Genomic DNA, 16,746 nt, shown 5'->3' with positions numbered 1-16,746 from the left:
CCTCACCCCCAACTTCTCCGGTTCTAAAATTTTAAAGTCCGGCGGGAAAGAAACGTTTCCTTGATCATCGTGAGGGATAGAAAACGACCCAGCGGAGGTTGATTCTCCAAGTAAGCCGGGGACGGTCACACCGTTTGAAAATTGAGACATTACTGCCACCTGTTGACTAATTATTGACAATTTACCCCAGCCATCAAGCCCAGCAGGAGTGGGCGCTTCTTTTAAAATGTGGGCAGCGGGCACTGGGCACTGCTGAAAGGGAAGAAGATACTTATGCTGAAGCTTGTCGATGGAGGGTAACTGTATGCTAAGGCCCTTTGTGAAAATGTTCCATTGTCCTGAGACAAATGACAAAATGTATTTTGTTCCACTGAGGGGAAGGTTTTGTCAAAATGCTTCTTCGTTGTATGTTTTCTCCCCCCAGAGGGCCTTATACTTTGAAAAGTATTTTTGCATGCAGCTACCAGATCTTTCCATCCACCCTAAGAGGTAGGGAGTGTGGGACACCCCAATGTACAGATGGAAACAGAGGCCCAGAGAGGTGAGCCGACTTACCTCCAGGAGTGTGGCAGTCTCAACCCCTGTGTAGGGCTCCTTGGCACAGAGGATCGGGAGTTTGGGCAGCGAGCTTATTATTAGGCAGTGGAGCCAGAAAACCTGTCCTGTCACCCTTTGCTGCCATTCTCTTACTTCCTGGTCGGTCTTGAGAAAAGCAGGGCAATTATTATTGAATATCAATAAGTGGGGAAACTGAGGCACAACGGCGTGCCCTCCCTCAGCCCACATTACCAGCGGGGAGGAGATGGACCACCAGACACACAAAGAAGGGGAAGATCTTGCTGTGGGAGAGAAGAATCCCCAAATCCTACCTTCATGCTCTCTGTGCTGTCCCATGTTAGAAAGGGACCTAGCCCTTGAATGACTGGGACCGTGAAGCTCTGGTATCGCCTGACCCTCCAAGCGGGCCGTAGGCGGGCTCTGTTCATTTTCCTCCTTCTCTACCACTCCAAAGAGTGCTCTCCAAGACGACTTTTTCTTGCCCAGGTTTGTGGCCTGCTCAGGGGATGGGGAAGTTCTCCAAGCCCGTGACACTTGTGTCCATGAGTCGTTTGCTGGCCAACTCCCCAGTCCTCTCTGGGACAAACTTCTTGTTCTCGGCGGCCTTGGGGAGGAGGCAGCCGGCGGGTTCTTGAAGACGTGGTGTTTGGCGTAGAATGCCAGGATTTTGAATTCTAAGCTGTTTGGGTCGTCATCGTCCAGGGGGATCTCCTCCAGGTCCCAGGCACTGGTGGCGCACATGACGACCCTGCAACAACAAAGTCCACACGTGTCCTTTGACCTGTGGGCGCGCTACTCTCTGTAGGTCCAGAGAGGTGGGTGGAGTGCCGCCAACATTCCTTGAGCACCTGTTCTGTCCAGGCAGAGAGGCAGGGAGGCATCGGACGCGGAAAACGCAGGGTTCTTTCTGAAAGCACAGCCTCAGAGACAAGGGAGAGAGAAGGCACAGAGACAGCTCCACACGAAGAGAGTGGGTGAGGAGCCAGATCAGAGGTGCAGGTAGCCAGTGCGGGGAGGGGGGTGGTGGGGGTGGGGGTGGGGAGCACCTGCCCAGAGAGGGCAAGCGAAGCCTCTAGGACACATAGAGAGGGTTTACGCGGGTGGGTGGGTATGGGGGCTAAGAACAGGGTGGGCAGAGGGCAGACCGTGGTGGAGTTTAGGATGTGTTTGCAGAGTGGCGAGAGGGCTGACAGACACACGTAGGCGCTTTGTGAGCAGCTGGGGTTGAGGGATAGAGGGACAGTAAGTGACATGGCAGTGGGGCCAACTATGGGGGCCTTTGAACCTGCGGGTAAAAGCTCTGCGTTTTCTCACTCTGATCAGTCAGTACTTCCCAAAAGGAGCCTGAGACCTGAGACCTCAGAAGGCAGTCAAAGGACTTCCTGGGGAGGGTAGTTGGGCAAAGGGGGAGGCTAACTCAGGAGGGAAATAACTGGGGTCTCTGACCCTTCCCATCCTCTCTTCCTTCTTCCTTTACCGTCTCCACTGGCTTGCATAGGTCTGCTTCTACCTCCTGCCATCTTGGGATCCCAGGTAAGACCCGGGGGCGCCTGGGTGGCTCAGTCAGTTAAGCTTCTGACTCTTGGTTTCGGCTCAGGTCATGATCTCATGGTTCGTGAGTTCGAGCCCTGCCTCGGAGCCTTCTTGGGATTCTCTCCCTCTCTCTCTGCCCCTCCCCCGCTAGAGCATGCACTCTTGCATGAGCGCGTGCTCTCTCTCTCTCTCTCTCGCTCTCAAAATAAATCAATAAATAAACTTAAAAATATCTCATTTGAAAAAAATCCTGCTATTTTTACAGCTTTGAAGAGCACTGATGGAGGCAGCAGAGAGCTTTTCAAAGTTTTGGTGGGAGAGTGATATAGTCACTGGCAGGTTTTGGGAAGATCAGTCCGAGCACTAAGATGATGGAATGGAAGGATTTCATCTTTATTTCTGAATGAATAGCTGGACATGTATAATAAAATGATTTTCTTCAGTTAAAGCTTTCATGAAATATCACCTTTTTTGGTTTCCTGCTAGGAAATCATTTCATTTTTAAAAAAATGTTTATTTTCGAGACAGAGAGAGAGAGTGCTCCTGTGCATGAGCAGGGAGAGGGGCAGAGAGAGGGGGGAAGAGAGACTCTCAAGCAGGCTCCGCACTGTGAGCAAGGAGCCTGACACGGGGCTCAAACTCACAAACTGTGAGATCATGACGTGAGCCGAAATCAAGAGTCAGACTGAGCCTCTCAGGCGCCCCTAGGAAATCATTTCTTTTTTTGCAAATAATAAACTCTGTTTTCTTCTGTTAGATGTTAGGGACTACATTTTCCATTTTGTTCCTGATGCCGGAAAGTGCCGTCCTCCCATCTCATTGGATTGCAATTTCATAGGCAGTGGCTGTACTAGAAAACAGCACGGGCTTCTCACTCTGACAATCTGGAGATTTAAGCTTAACTCCTGGCCTTCCAACTGACTAGCTGTGTGACCTGGGGCAGGTTACTTCACTTCTCTGAACCTGAGTTTAAGTTAAAAATAAGAAATCATCTTGCAGGGATATTGTGAGATATTGTGAGATAAGATAATGTGTGAGAAGTCCCACCAGAATCTGACTCAAAAATGGTGGCTATAATTTTTTTGTCTAGTACAACTGTTATTCCCCAGGCCCTCTGACTCTGTTCTTGAGGTGGCTTTTAATCATGTTCCTTTGCCTCCATGGTCCTACTTTGGCATGGAAGCTGGTGATAATAAGTAAGCTGTGGTGATATTCACAGGATCCACCGGCCTATCTATTCCTCCTTTTCTCTCCACTATTTCCTCTTCTAGCGAGACGAACGCACAAAGAAACGGGACCCCAACTGCAGACAGGGTTTGAGGCAGTGAGACAGGGTACAAATAAATTGTCTGGAGGCTGATGGTTGGGGCTGGCTCAGCTTCTAACGTGCAATGTTGTTGGACAAGTCACTTAATTTCTTTGGTCCTTCGTTGCCTCATCCAATATTCTCTACTTTTCCCAAAGGTTCTACTGTTTGAAGGAGGTGTAGTGGCTGAAATAGCTTCCCTGCCTGCCTGCCTGCCGGTGCTTCCGGTTTCCACTTTTGTTTCCTCTCTTTTATTTGTGAGAGGCTGGTACAGAAGCCATTCATCTGAGGAAAGGCCCCTTGGCCTGAGAGAGCAATGGCCCCTGTCTGGGTGAGTTCTGACAGAAGCGAGGCTGGGAGGGGCTGCAGGAGGCTGTGCCAGAACATCAAGGTGCACATGGAGGGGACAGAAATGGATTTCCCAGGGTGGCCAAGGGAGACTTGCTAGATCTGAACTGCCTCCTACACACACAGGCATAGTTACACGACTTCTGAGCTCCACACACGTGCCTCAGGTAACTGAACATGAGTAAAGCTTGAGAGCTGTGGCGTGAGGTAGGGGTCAGAACCACTATGCTTCCTCCTCCCTTATGTTTCCTCATATCCCTGTCCTATTGCAGGCTTTGACAATCTTTCTTCCCTCACCATCTCCCAATTTCACAGTCACGTGATGCTCCACAGTGAAACTTTTGCTGTCTGGAGTCACTTCAACAACTCCACAACGCACATGCTCCTTCCCGCTGCTTCTCCACCTTTGCCCCCCCCCCCGCCCCCCATATTCCCGCCCTCCCCCGCCACATGGTCTCAAAGGTCAACTGTTTGCCTCTTCCTGGTGCGGTGTTAGCCACCCCCCCAAGTAGGATCCTTTCCCAAGTTTGTCTAGATGTATTCTTTCCTCCTCAACAGAATATAAACCCCATGAGGGCAGGCATGTCTGTGTGCTCTTTTGTCTCAGCCCCATGCCCAGTGCCTACAATATAGCCTGGAGCAAAAAGGCACTTGACAATGGCTTGTGGAATGTTTTTTCCTATTTGGAGACAGACTGGGTTCAAATCCTGGCTCTGCCACTAGCAGTCATGTGACTTGCCTCCACACCTCAGTTTCTCATGTTTAAAATGGGTGTGATGACAGTACCTATTTCATGCCATTTTGGAGATTAAATTAGTTAATATTTGTAAAGCATTTAGAATAGAACTTAAGTGTTTGAACAAGTGCCTGCATAAGTCTTTCATTAAAGAATATTTATTTACTTTGGGCAATGCTGCTTTAGTTAAGCTCCAAGGGGGTTTCAGATGGCATGGGGAGAGTGCGGCATTTGCAATGAGGAAGAGAGATTGAAAAACTGCTTTTTCACTTATTGGTAAAGGGTCTGAAGCGAATCACTAACCTCTCTGAGGTGTTGTTCTCCTATTTATAAAATATGACTCATAGTATCTAACTCATTGACCATGGAGGAGGACTAAACTACAAAGTGAAAATCCTTAAAACAAGTGGTGGTCCGTACAGAGTAGTGGTTTACATGCTGGCTTCTTGATTTAGAGAACCCAGGTCACATGCTGGGTCTTCTGCTTATGAGCTGTGTGACTGGGCGCATTTCTTAATTTATTTGTGCCTCCATTTTCCCATCTGCAAAATGGGGATTTAAAAAAAAACCCTACTTAGGGGCTGACTGGGTGGCTCAGTTGGTTGAGTGTCTGACTCTGGATTTCAGTTTGGGTCATGATGTCACAGTGGTCATGAGGTGAGGCCTGGAGCGGAGTTGAGCTCTGCACTGGGCACGGAGCTTACAGAAGATTCTCTTTGTGCCCCTTCCCCTTCTCGCGGTCTCTCTCTCAAAAAACAAAAACAAAATGACGAAACAAACAAACCCGCTTTGTCAAGTTTGTATGTGGATGCAAAGAATTAGTGTGTGTAAATCACTTAAAATAGTGCATGGTAGATGATAAATGCACAAGAAATATTGGCATTATTATTTATTACAATTATATTATTTTCATAGGTTACCTTTTTGTAAATAAATATTAGTGTTTATAAAAGCAACCTCATCAAATGCAGCAATTAAGAAAACTAGTGACATGTCCATCAACTGATGAATGGATAAAGAAATTGTGGTTTATATACACAATGGAATATTACATGGCAATGAGAAAAAATGAAATATGGCCTTTTGTAGCAACGTGGATGGAACTGGAGAGTGTGATGCTAAGTGAAATAAGCCATACAGAGAAAGACAGATACCATATGGTTTCACTCTTATGTGGACCCTGAGAAATTAACAGGAACCCATGGGGGAGGGGAAGGAAAAAAAAAAAAAAAACAGGTTAGAGTGGGAGAGAGCCAAAGCATAAGAGACTCTTAAAAACTGAGAACAAACTGAGGGTTGATGGGGGGTGGGAGGGAGGAGAGGGTGGGTGATGGGTATTGAGGAGGGCACCTTTTGGGATGAGCACTGGGTGTTGTATGGAAACTAATTTGTCAATAAATTTCATATAAAAAAAAAAGAAATCTGAAGGAAAATTAAAAAAAAAACTTAAAAAAAAAGAAAACTAGTGACATACAAATATTTGGCTTAGCACAAAAGCCACCCTTTTATACACATATATATGTATATGGTGTGTGTGTGTGTGTGTGTGTGTGTGTGTGTGTGTGTATAAAGTATATATTCTGTAAGATATGAAGACTGGAACCTGGCTGGCTTTCCCAGCACCAAGCACCATGCCTGACACATGTAAGTTCTCCATGAATATTTGATGAATGAATAAAAAATGATTATAGAACTGCCAGATAAAATACAGGACATCCTATTAAATTTGAAGTTCAGATAAGCAAATATTTTTTAGTATAAATATGTCCCAAATATTGTATGGAACATGCTTATACTTAAAACAAAGTATTTGTTGTTTATCTGAAATGCAAACTAAATTGGACGTCTCGCATTAAAAAAAAATTTTTTTTTAATGTTTATTTATTTTTGAGAGAGAGACAGAGCATGAGTGAGGGAGGAACAGAGAGAGAGGGAGACACAGAGTCCGAAGCAGGATCCAGGCTCTGGGCTGTCAGCACAGAGCCCGACGCGGGGCTTGAACCTACGAACCATGAGATCATGACCAACTGAGACACTTGACCAACTGAGCCACCCAGGCGCCCCTGGATGTCATGCATTTTTATGCAAATCTGGCAACCGTATGCATGTAAGATGTTGAGAACTGAGGTAAAAGTAAGTGACTGAGATGGACCAAGGGAGAGAGTGAGCAGCCTGAGAGGAACAGGAGAATAAGCCAGAAAGAGTGAGGCAAGAGCAGGATAGGTGGTCAGAACTGGGAGAGCCCACTTGGTGTGGCAGGAGGTGAGCTCAGGCAACAGCCCAGAGCTGGACTGTGTCCGGAGAGAAGTGATCAGGTTTTAAAATGGAAGCTTCCTTTTGAATTGGGCTGCTCAGGATGGCCCTGGGCAGGGAAGGCACTCAGGTCCTGTGGGAACTATGTCCTGGGTGGGAGAGTGAGCCCTCTCCTCAAGCCATACTATGCTTCTGAAGAAACCTGCACGTAAGTTGAAAAACCCCAAACCTTTCTAACGTAGTGGGATGACTTTAAAATTGTGTGTGCATGTGCACGCATGCGTATGCGTGTGCGCGTGCGTGCGTGTGTGTGTGTGTGGTGTGTGGCACTGATTGAGAGAAGTGGGGTCTGACCTCTTTACGAAGAGTTTGCTAGATGCTGACTCAGGAGCAAGATCAGAAAAGGGGAAAATTACTGAGGTCAAGATGGAGCACACAGTCTTTCCACGTGAAAGAAGAGATTTTTGTCGTGTTACAAGCTAGAAAGGAACGGAGCCCTTGGCCCAGCCAAAGGGCAAGTCTGAAAATGAGAGAGAAGCCGAAAGCATCACAGAGCTCAGGTACTGGCCCGGATGAGGCAGCCCTACGGTGGGGGGGTATGGGAGGTGGGGAGTGGGTAGGTGCTGTGACCAGCGCCCGCAAAGCACTGGGCTAAAATAAAACGGTGGAGACATGAAAGTGTCAGGTCAGACACGTTAAATGCATTTGACAAGCGTAGGGTCTTGCCCTCTACTGATCCTCATTGTAAACGAAGGGAAAGCCGTTAACTTTATAGCTAAGGCTTGTGTTAAAGCAGGATTGCTTAGTGTATCACCTGTCGGGTCCCTTCTGCTCTCAGCTATTCCTGTGGAAAGTAAAAGCCCAACTTTTTATTTTATTTCATTTTTTTTTCAATATATGAAATTTATTGACAAATTGGTTTCCATACAACACCCAGTGCTCATCCCAAAAGGTGCCCTCCTAAATACCCATCACCCACCCTCCCCTCCCTCCCACCCCCCATCAACCCTCAGTTTGTTCTCAGTTTTTAAGAGTCTCTTATGCTTTGGCTCTCTCCCACTCTAACCTCTTTTTTTTTTTTTTTCCCCTTCCCCTCCCCCATGGGTTTCTGTTAAGTTTCTCAGGATCCACATAAGAGTGAAAACATATGGTATCTGTCTGTCTCTGTATGAAAAGCCGGACTTTTGAATTTATGGAAACTCACACCATAAATATTCTGCATGTCACCGAAAGAAAGCCCTGGGTGCCCCCTCCCCCGACCCCGGGCTGGTTCAGAGCCTGGACTGGGGGATCGGCTACACGGTAAGACCCGTGAGGCTTATTCTGACTCAGTGACTCGGGATCCTCAGCCCTGCTGCTCCATCCTCGGTCTATATCCACTCTCCTTATCCATAACAAACCACGGCAAGCCTACTTTGACAAGCAAGGTCCGAGAGCGTTGGCCTCTCTTCCCTCTCTTACGGGTCCTCCCTCCCCTCCTAAATGGCCGAAGTCCCCCGGTGTCCCCTCTCCCTTTGGGAGCCGCTGCCCAGAGGGCTGTGTGGGCGGCACTGTATGTGCAGCTGGGAAGTCCGAAACTTCGGGAAGGTCCTCAGCTCTCATCACCAGACGGACACACTTCTGGGGATTTTTAGCGGTGGATTCACTGCTGAGGCTGGATTTCACTTCCCTCCCCGTGGCAGGTAACGGACAAGCACGCGTGCCCCGTGGTTCCGGCACGGAGGCTGCCGTGACTGGTGGCCGAAGCGAGCCCGACAGCGTTGAGCTCAGTTTGCCGCGTGCGGGTCTGCCCGGTGCGAAGGCCAAGGCCGTGGAGGGCTCAGCCCACGAGCCCACTTCCACCAGCTCTGGATGTACAGATGAGGCCCGGGAGTCACGCGCGCCTGTACACAGACACTCATCCCCCAGGGGGTTCCCAGACCTAACTGTCAGCTGAATTTTGTCTGGTTGCCTCGAGCCTTCCCTTCGCACCCTGTGGCCCCTGTGCCCTTCAGAGGCTGTCTTTTCCTTCCTCCCCGAACTGCAGACAGTTTTATACCTCCATGCCTCTCCCCCGTTTGCCATCTCCGAGGAGGACACGTTTTGCAATCCTAATGGTGAAATGAGCTAAAAATATCTTCACTTCCCACAACAGAAGGGAACCTGAGAGACAGAGCCTTAGAGCTCTTCAGTTATACAAAAGGACTGAGGCTCTAACAGGGCTGGGGGTGGGGGTGGGGGTTGGGCTCGGACAGGAGGGAGCTTTCTAGAAGGGAGGGAGAGGGATTTCCCATTTTACCTGGGCCTTGCCAGTGAGGGTCTGCCAGCGCTAGACCGCGTTCCCACAAGGTGCCCAGGACCCTGGGCGCAAACCCGGGGATTCCCGTCCTCAGCCCCCTCCCTGCTCTAGGAGACAGCACCTCCGTGGGCTCTTGGCCCCTGACCGGCTGTCACGCCATCACACAGCTTGTCATACAATGAGAGAGGACTGCATAGTGTTATACATGATCCAGCCAGTTACATATGCTTAACTGAGCTATTTCAAACCTTGTACAGCAAAGGAGAAATGAAAGAGAAACCTAATACATCTTTTTCTCTCCTTTTTCTGGAAACCCCAACAAACTAGATTCTTCGCTGTCATTTGGCTTCCGAGTTTACAACTTTTTAAGAAACCCAGTAAACCTCTCCCCTGGTTGGATTTGCCTCCTTAGCAAACCCAGGACTGAAAACCCAGACTGGGTCCTCCTGGGAACACTGGTGCCCCCTGGTGTTACCTGGGAACGCAGCTGTCAGTGGTTTTTCCTGCTTCAGGTCAGGTAGGCAGCAAGGTATTTCTGTACCTGAGTCTCTCTCCACAAAACTTAAGAGGAAACGTTCACCCAGTCTTCTTGGCTTCTCATTTAGGGAGGCTCATGTGATCCAAGATCCCATCTGGCTGTAGCCGCTTCAGGTTTGGGACTAGTAAGGCTGAAGTGAGGCTTACGGAAGGACTACACTTCCTGGTTAAGCCCTGCCCCCAGCTTTTTAACTGAAGGAGGGGTTGACCTTTGCCCATGCAATTTGACTAAAAGTAGTTCTACCTCCTTTATCAAAAACTCTCACTGCCCTTTGGGGCAATTAGGTGGATGTTTTCCTGATAGTTCTGCAAGTTCTTTACATTTCATCAGGTTGGCAAATGTTTACTGACCACCTAATATGTACGTGACAGCTATTGTAACGCATTTAATCTTAACGACACTGAGAAGCAGGTGTTAGGATTCCCATTTTACAGATGAGGAAACAGCCTCAGGGAAACACGCTGTATTTTGCTAATGGTCCCTGTCAGTTGAGCTGAGATCCGAACCCTGGCTCTCCTAGCCTCACACTGTTATCATGTTACTTCTCCTCTGTGATTCAAAGATTATATTTCAAATGGAACCACTGGCAAGGCTTTAAAGACTGACTCTAACCCCAGCCATAGAAGCCACAAAAACTTATTTTCCCCCACAATCTTATTTTATTACTATTTTTTCAACGTTTATTTATTTTGAGAGGTGAGTACAGAGAGAGAGAGGGGCAGAGAGAGAGGCAGAGGATCCAAAGCAGGCTCCATGCAGAGCCCGATGCAGGGCTCAAACCCATGAACCATCAGATCATGACCTGAGCCAAAGCCTGATGCTTAACCAACTGAGCCACCCAGGCGCCGCTCCCCGCCCCCCCTTTTTTTTTCACATTTTAAAGATAGAATTCCCTATGTATATGAAAGAAGACAGTTAAATATGACTTCACATTCTATCCAGATTCTTAACTGAAAGAGACATTTATGGCCACACGTTTGATCTTGAAACCTTGAGAGCTGGCCAGTAAAACAAGAAGATGAAGGAAGTGTGAGGTGGGGAAAGAGGAATTAAGGCTAATTTCATAAAAGTGAAGGAAGAATTGGCCGTTTAGATGTTAGGCAAACAGGTCCATGAGAAACAAATGGACGGTGGTTATGGGAAAGTTAGTTCTATGGTGACAAAGTGAATTTTAACCAGAAAACTAATGTTTATTGCACGTAACGTGTGCTAATCTAGCCAACTTAAGGAGTATTAAAATATTAAGAATGGTTTTTCTTTTTTTTTCTTTTGAGAGAGAGAGTGCACATGCGAGCAGAAAGTGGGACAGAGGGAGAGAGAGAGAGAGAGAGAGAGAGAGAGAGAGAGAGAGTCCCAAGCAGGCTCTATGCTCAGCGTGATGCTGGGCTCCATCCCAGGACCCTGGTATCATGACTTGAGCCAAAATCAAGAGTTGGACGTTCAAACAACTGAGCCACCCAGGAGCCCCTAGAATGGTTTTTCTTTAAAAAAAAAAAACAAACTTGGTCTTTTTTTTTTAAGAATAGTCATTTGAAACAGTTCAAGAATCAACAATTGCATACCACCAATAACTAAGTCACATAGTACAGACTACAGTTGTTATTGGCGTTCAGAGTTACATAACTGAATGACACTGGCTTCAGAAACGACTTAGAATCCCACAAGATCTTGGCAAGGTTAAGTACAAACACAAGGAAGGGGCAACTGGCACAAGGAGACAGGCTCATTGAGGACAGAGAGCGTCCATTAATCATTCAACCTGGCAACTCCCATAACAAGCTAGCACATAAAGGGATGGGACTCAAAACTTGTTATATATGAAAAAAAAAAAAAAAAACAAAACCAACCCAACCCACATTTCTCCCAATTCTAAAAAACCACAGCGTTGTAGAACACTTGTAAAATGTAAAATAGCATAGATAAAATAAAGACCATCATGATCCAGTCATTCAGTGATCAATGTTATTAAAAATGTGGCTTATTGGGGCGCCTGGGTGGCTCAGTCGGTTAAGCGTCCGACTTCAGCCAGGTCACGATCTCATGGTCCGTGAGTTCGAGCCCCGCGTCCGGCTCTGGGCTGATGGCTCGGAGCCTGGAGCCTGCTTCCGATTCTGTGTCTCCCTCTCTCTCTGCTCCTCCCCCATTCATGCTCTGTCTCTCTCTGTCTCAAAAATAAATAAACTTTAAAAAAAAAATTAAAAAAAAAATGTGGCTTATTTCCTTCCCTCTATGATAATAACCTCTAGCTACCTCCCAAGCGTCTGCCCGGCCCTCTGCCCTTCCCTTTCTCACTGCTTCCAATTACGCACTTCTCCGAAGGCACCCTTGCAGCCGGCTGGACAAAATGACCTCTACCCTAAATAATCATATCCAACCGGACAAGAAGTGGATGGTCTACGACCCAAGTTGGGCCAATTCAATTCCGTCTGCCTGAAATTTGGAATTGTGTTACAGAGAGTCTAGCTACCTCCACTGGGTGTTTCATTTGGGAGGTCGTGTTTGGGTCCTGTGCAGCAGAGGAGAAAAAGCTGGCAGGCAGAAAAAGTGAGGAAGGAACTAATCAGGAGAGAACTGGGGAGAAATAAGGAGAGAAGCAATAAGCAATAACTGAGAGCTCTCCACTGGCCACCTGGAGGCTGGGAGACTCCTCCCCCTTTTTTTCTTTTTTTTTTTTTACTCAGCTGATTTGAGTGTTTCTTTCAACCAGAAGGATTCCTGAACAAACACAATGTACATAGTTGTACATAGTTAAGACGTTATCATAGTTTTGCGGCTTGCTTTTTTTTTTTTAAGTCGGCTCCACACCCACCGTGGGGCTTGACCTCATTCATGACCCTGAGATCAAGAGCCCCATGCTCTACCAACTGAGCCAGCCAGGGGCCCCTATGACTTGCTTTTTGCACTTAACGTCTATCATAAAGTTATCTCCCTACCAACAAACGTATTTTGTAAATAGGATATTCAAGTTTTATTTATTTATTTTGAGAGAGAGAGAGAAAGTGAGAGAGAGAGAAAACACGAGCAGGGGAGGGGCAGAGAGAGGGAGAGAGAGAGAATCCCAAGCTGGCTCTGTTGTGGTGCTCGAGCCCATGAACTGTGAGATCGTGACCTAAGCCCAAATCCAGAGTCAGACACTTAACCGACCGAGCCACCCAGGTGCCCTGTAAAGAGAATTTTTAATGGCTATGTAAGTCCAGTGAATGGAAGCACTAAGATTATTCAACCAGGCATTTTTAAGATGTCTGTTTTCACTGTTATAAATAATGTTGCAGAGTATATAGTTTGCCCATATTTTTTGGCAAACTGTATCTTTGCCCATATTTTGTATTGTTTATTGAGGAATGACTCCTAAGAGTTGAGTTATTGGCAATGGATATTTTTGAAATTGTTATTTTTATTCTCAGTTTGCATTAATCTTGGATTCTGAAATTTATTTAAATTATTGTGGGAAATATGTCTAAGGGAAAAATCCCTAAGTGTTTGGATGTATGAATAAAAAGCTCATCATCATGGGCACCTGGGTGGCTCAGTCGGTTAAGCGTGCAACCCTTGGTTTCGGCTCAGGTCGTGATCTCATGGCTCATGAGTTCGAGCCCCACATGGGTCTCCACGCTGACAGCATGAAGCCTGCCTGGGATTCTCTTTCTCCTTCTCTCTCTGACCCTCCTCTCTCTGTCTCTCAAAATAAATAAACTTAAAACATTTTAAAAAAAAAATTTTTTTTTCAACGTTTATTTATTTTTGGGACAGAGAGAGACAGAGCATGAATGGGGGAGGGGCAGAGAGAGAGGGAGACACAGAATTGGAAACAGGCTCCAGGCTCTGAGCCATCAGCCCAGAGCCTGACGCAGGGCTCGAACTCCTGGACCGCGAGATCATGACCTGGCTGAAGTCGGACGCTTAACCGACTGCGCCACCCAGGCGCCCCAAAACATTTTTTTTAAATAAATAAAAGTGGAAAAAAACAGCTCATCCTCAGGAAAACTTTGGGGTTTTTGCCCATCTTTGTAAGTGAGTATAGAGTGACTATCAAATAAGAGTTGAAAGTCCAGATGTGCAGATTTTAGAGTGGATAACATACTCCTCTGGGGCTCTGACTCTCATTCTTATTTCAATCTCAATGATGAAACTGAATGAAATATGTCTCCTTTGTTAAACTCATGCCTATTTTATCATTTTTGGTGCTCCTGTAAATGGGATATTGCAAATGGGATTGTTTTTTTCATTTTCTTTTTTCAATAGTTAATGTTAGTATGTAGAAATGCAGCCGATTTTTGTATATTGAGTTTTGTATCTGAAACTTTATTGAATTCCTTCATTAGGTCTAACAGGTTTTTGTTTGTGTAAGTTTATTTATTTTGGGAGAGAGAGCAAGTGAGAAAGGGAGGGGCAGAGAGAGAGGTAGAGAGAATGCCAAGCGGGCTTTGCACTGTCAGCAGAGCCTGATAAGGGGCTCGAACTCACGAACCATGAGATCAAGACCTGAGCTGAGATTAAGAGTCAGACATCCAACTGACTGAGCCACCCAGGTACCCCTCTAACGGGCTGTGTGTGTGTGTGTGTGTGTGTGTGTGTGTGAGTGTGTGTGTGTGTGTGTGTGTGTGTGTGTGTGTGCAGTCTTTAGGGTTATAATATGTCATCTACCAACAGGGGCAATTTTACTTCTTCTTTTCTTATTTGGATACCTTTGATTTTTTCTTCTTTTTGCCTAATTGCTCTGGCTAGGACTTTGAGTATTATGTTGAATAGAAGTGGCTAGAGTGGGTATCCTTGTCTTATTCCTGATCTTAGGGGAAAAGCTTTCGGTTTTCACCATTGAGTATGATGTTAGCTGTGGGTTTGTCATATTTGTCCTTTATAATGTTGAGCCATGTTCCTTATGTACCCAATCAAGTTGAGAGTTTTCATCATGAAAGAAATCGAATTTTGTCCAATGTTTTCTCTTCATCTACTGAGATGATTGTATGCTTTTTATCTTTCATTTTGTTATCTGGTGCGTCACATTGATTTGTGGATGTTGAACCATTCTGGCATCCCTGGAAGAAATCCTACTTGGTCATAGTGTATTGATTCTTTAAATGCATTGTTGAATTTGTTTTGCTAATATTTTTTTGAGGGTTTTTGCATCTATGTTCATCAGGAATATTGGCCTTTAATCTTCTTTTCTTGTAGTGTTCTTGTCTGGTTTTGGTATTAGGGTAATGTTGGTATTATAAAATGAGTTTGGAAGGGTCTCCTTGTCTTCTCTTTTTTGGGAGACTGAGAAGGATTGGTATCAATTCTTCTTTAAATGTTTAGTACAATTTACCAATGAAGCCATCTTCATTATCTTGGCTAGGAGGTTTTTGAGTACTGACTCAATCTCTCTAAGAATGGCTATTGGTTGGGGCGCCTGGGTGGCTCAGTCAGTTGAGCGTCCGACTTCGGCTCAGGTCATGATCTCATGGTCCGTGAGTTCGAGCCCTGCGTCGAGCTCTGTGCTGACAGCTCAGAGCCTGGAGCCTGCTTCTGATTCTGTGCTTCCCCCTCTCTCTGCCCCACCCCCTGCTGTACTCTGTCTCTCTCTGTCTTTCAAAAACGAATAAACATTAAAAAAATTTTTTTTTAAAAGAATGGCTATTGGTTATCCCCCGGACCTTTGTGATTACCCATGCTCTGTTCTTAGTGGCTCCCAGAACTTGAAGGGGTGCCAAAACCTGTCAGTGTCTCAAAGGGGAGAATCATAGTTTGCATCTAGATTGGATGCCAAACCCTCTGGCAGCAGCTGGGAAGGGCAGCAGCCCTTCCAGTAGAAACTGGGAGATGAGCTTTTTTGCCTGCCTCCCTCTACACTGGACCTAGGTGTATGTCTGCGAAGGTGGGCTGTTGGCTATAGTTCTATGGGATTTGTGAGTGCAAGGCCTGTTGGCTTTCAGAACCAAGTGATCTGGGGGCCTGTCCTTTGGTGGCATCTGCAAAAGCGAGGGTGCCAGCCATGTGTGCAAGTTCCTTCCAGAGAGATACTGGTGATTTGGAGTGGGCTAAAGGGAGAAGGCAGAGGCAAGCCATGTTAGCTATCAGAGCGGGGTGACTTGGCAGCCCAGCCCTCAGGCGGCAGCCTTAAAAGTTGGGGCCCTGGATGTGTTGACAAGACCCTTCCAAGGAGATACCAACAACTTGGTTTTATTATTGGAGCCGGTAGGAGAGAGAAGGCTGGGGAAGTGCCCACCAGCTCTTTCAGGCTCCGGGAAGGATTGCAGTTCACACTTAGATGTGTGCTAATTAGAAGCAAGACCCTCAGGCAGCAGATAGTAAAGTGTGCACTCACTTTCCTGGGTGAGACTCAGAGATGAGAATTTGTGCCTGTTCCCTCTGCTCTGAGCCCCAGGGCATAGCCACAGCGAGTACTTGCACGTCTGTTAACAACTGCTTCTTTGTTTGCTATAGTTGTATAGATGTATTGTTGTTCTGTTCAGATGCTATGTAAGCCCCAAGTTCTAGCCACCCTTTTGAGTTACTCATCACTGAATTTCTCCCATGTGTATGTAAGCTGTATGTGTGAATAAACTTGGCTTTGCTTTTCTGTTGTTAATCTGCCTTTGTCTAATTTACAGGGTCCCAGTGGAAGTACCCAAGAGGCCAAAGAAAGGGGTTTTTTTCCCTCCTGTACACCTGCAAGGAGATCCTGTAAGTTGGGGTTAGAATGTCTGAGTGAAGACAAACCAAAAGAATTGAGGTGGTGTTTTGGGGGTCTTGCTATGACTAGAGGGAAGATGGATGGTGCTTTTGGAACAGAGATCACAGTGGCACAGAAGCAGAGTATAGTTGTGACAGCACGTTTACACTACTGTGGCTTTTGCTAAACACTCCTGATAAACAAGGAGAACCTCGGGGCGCCTGGGTGGCTCAGTCAGTTAAGCGTCCGACTTCAGCTCAGTTCACGATCTCGCGGTCCGTGAGTTCGAGCCCCGCGTCGGGCTCTGGGCTGATGGCTCAGAGCCTGGAGCCTGCTTCAGATTCTGTGTCTCCCTCTCTCTCTGCCCCTCCCCCGTTCATGCTCTGTCTCTCTCTGTCTCAAAAATAAATAAAAAACGTTAAAAAAATTTAAAAAAAAAAACAAGGAGAACCTCATACTTGATGCTAATGTCATCGCTCAAGTCAAAGGAGGCAATGGTGATAAATTTTGCTTACACTTGACTCTTGCACTTGGCAGACAG

General features: G+C 46.5%; 1 protein-coding gene across 4 annotated transcripts in view; it reads right to left on the bottom strand.

Moving 5' to 3' along the window:
• BCL2L14 (BCL2 like 14) overlaps positions 1–16,746 on the bottom strand; it is a 37,995-nt gene that overhangs the window by 13,474 nt on the left and 7,775 nt on the right. For 3 of the 4 annotated variants that reach the window (XM_023256783.2, XM_045061383.1, XM_019834525.3), the window contains one exon: positions 870–1,306. In XM_023256783.2, the coding sequence (XP_023112551.2) occupies positions 870–1,306 (437 nt within the window). Of the gene's footprint in view, positions 1–869; positions 1,307–9,487; positions 9,696–16,746 lie in introns of those variants that run through there. The other variant, XM_003988422.5, reaches the window with a different exon arrangement.

The sequence above is a fragment of the Felis catus genome, chromosome B4, assembly GCF_018350175.1.
Source record: "Felis catus isolate Fca126 chromosome B4, F.catus_Fca126_mat1.0, whole genome shotgun sequence".
NCBI classification, from domain to species: Eukaryota; Metazoa; Chordata; class Mammalia; order Carnivora; family Felidae; genus Felis; species Felis catus.
The sequence above is the reverse complement of the archived record's forward strand: the minus strand, read 5'-3'. Positions and strand labels throughout refer to the sequence as shown.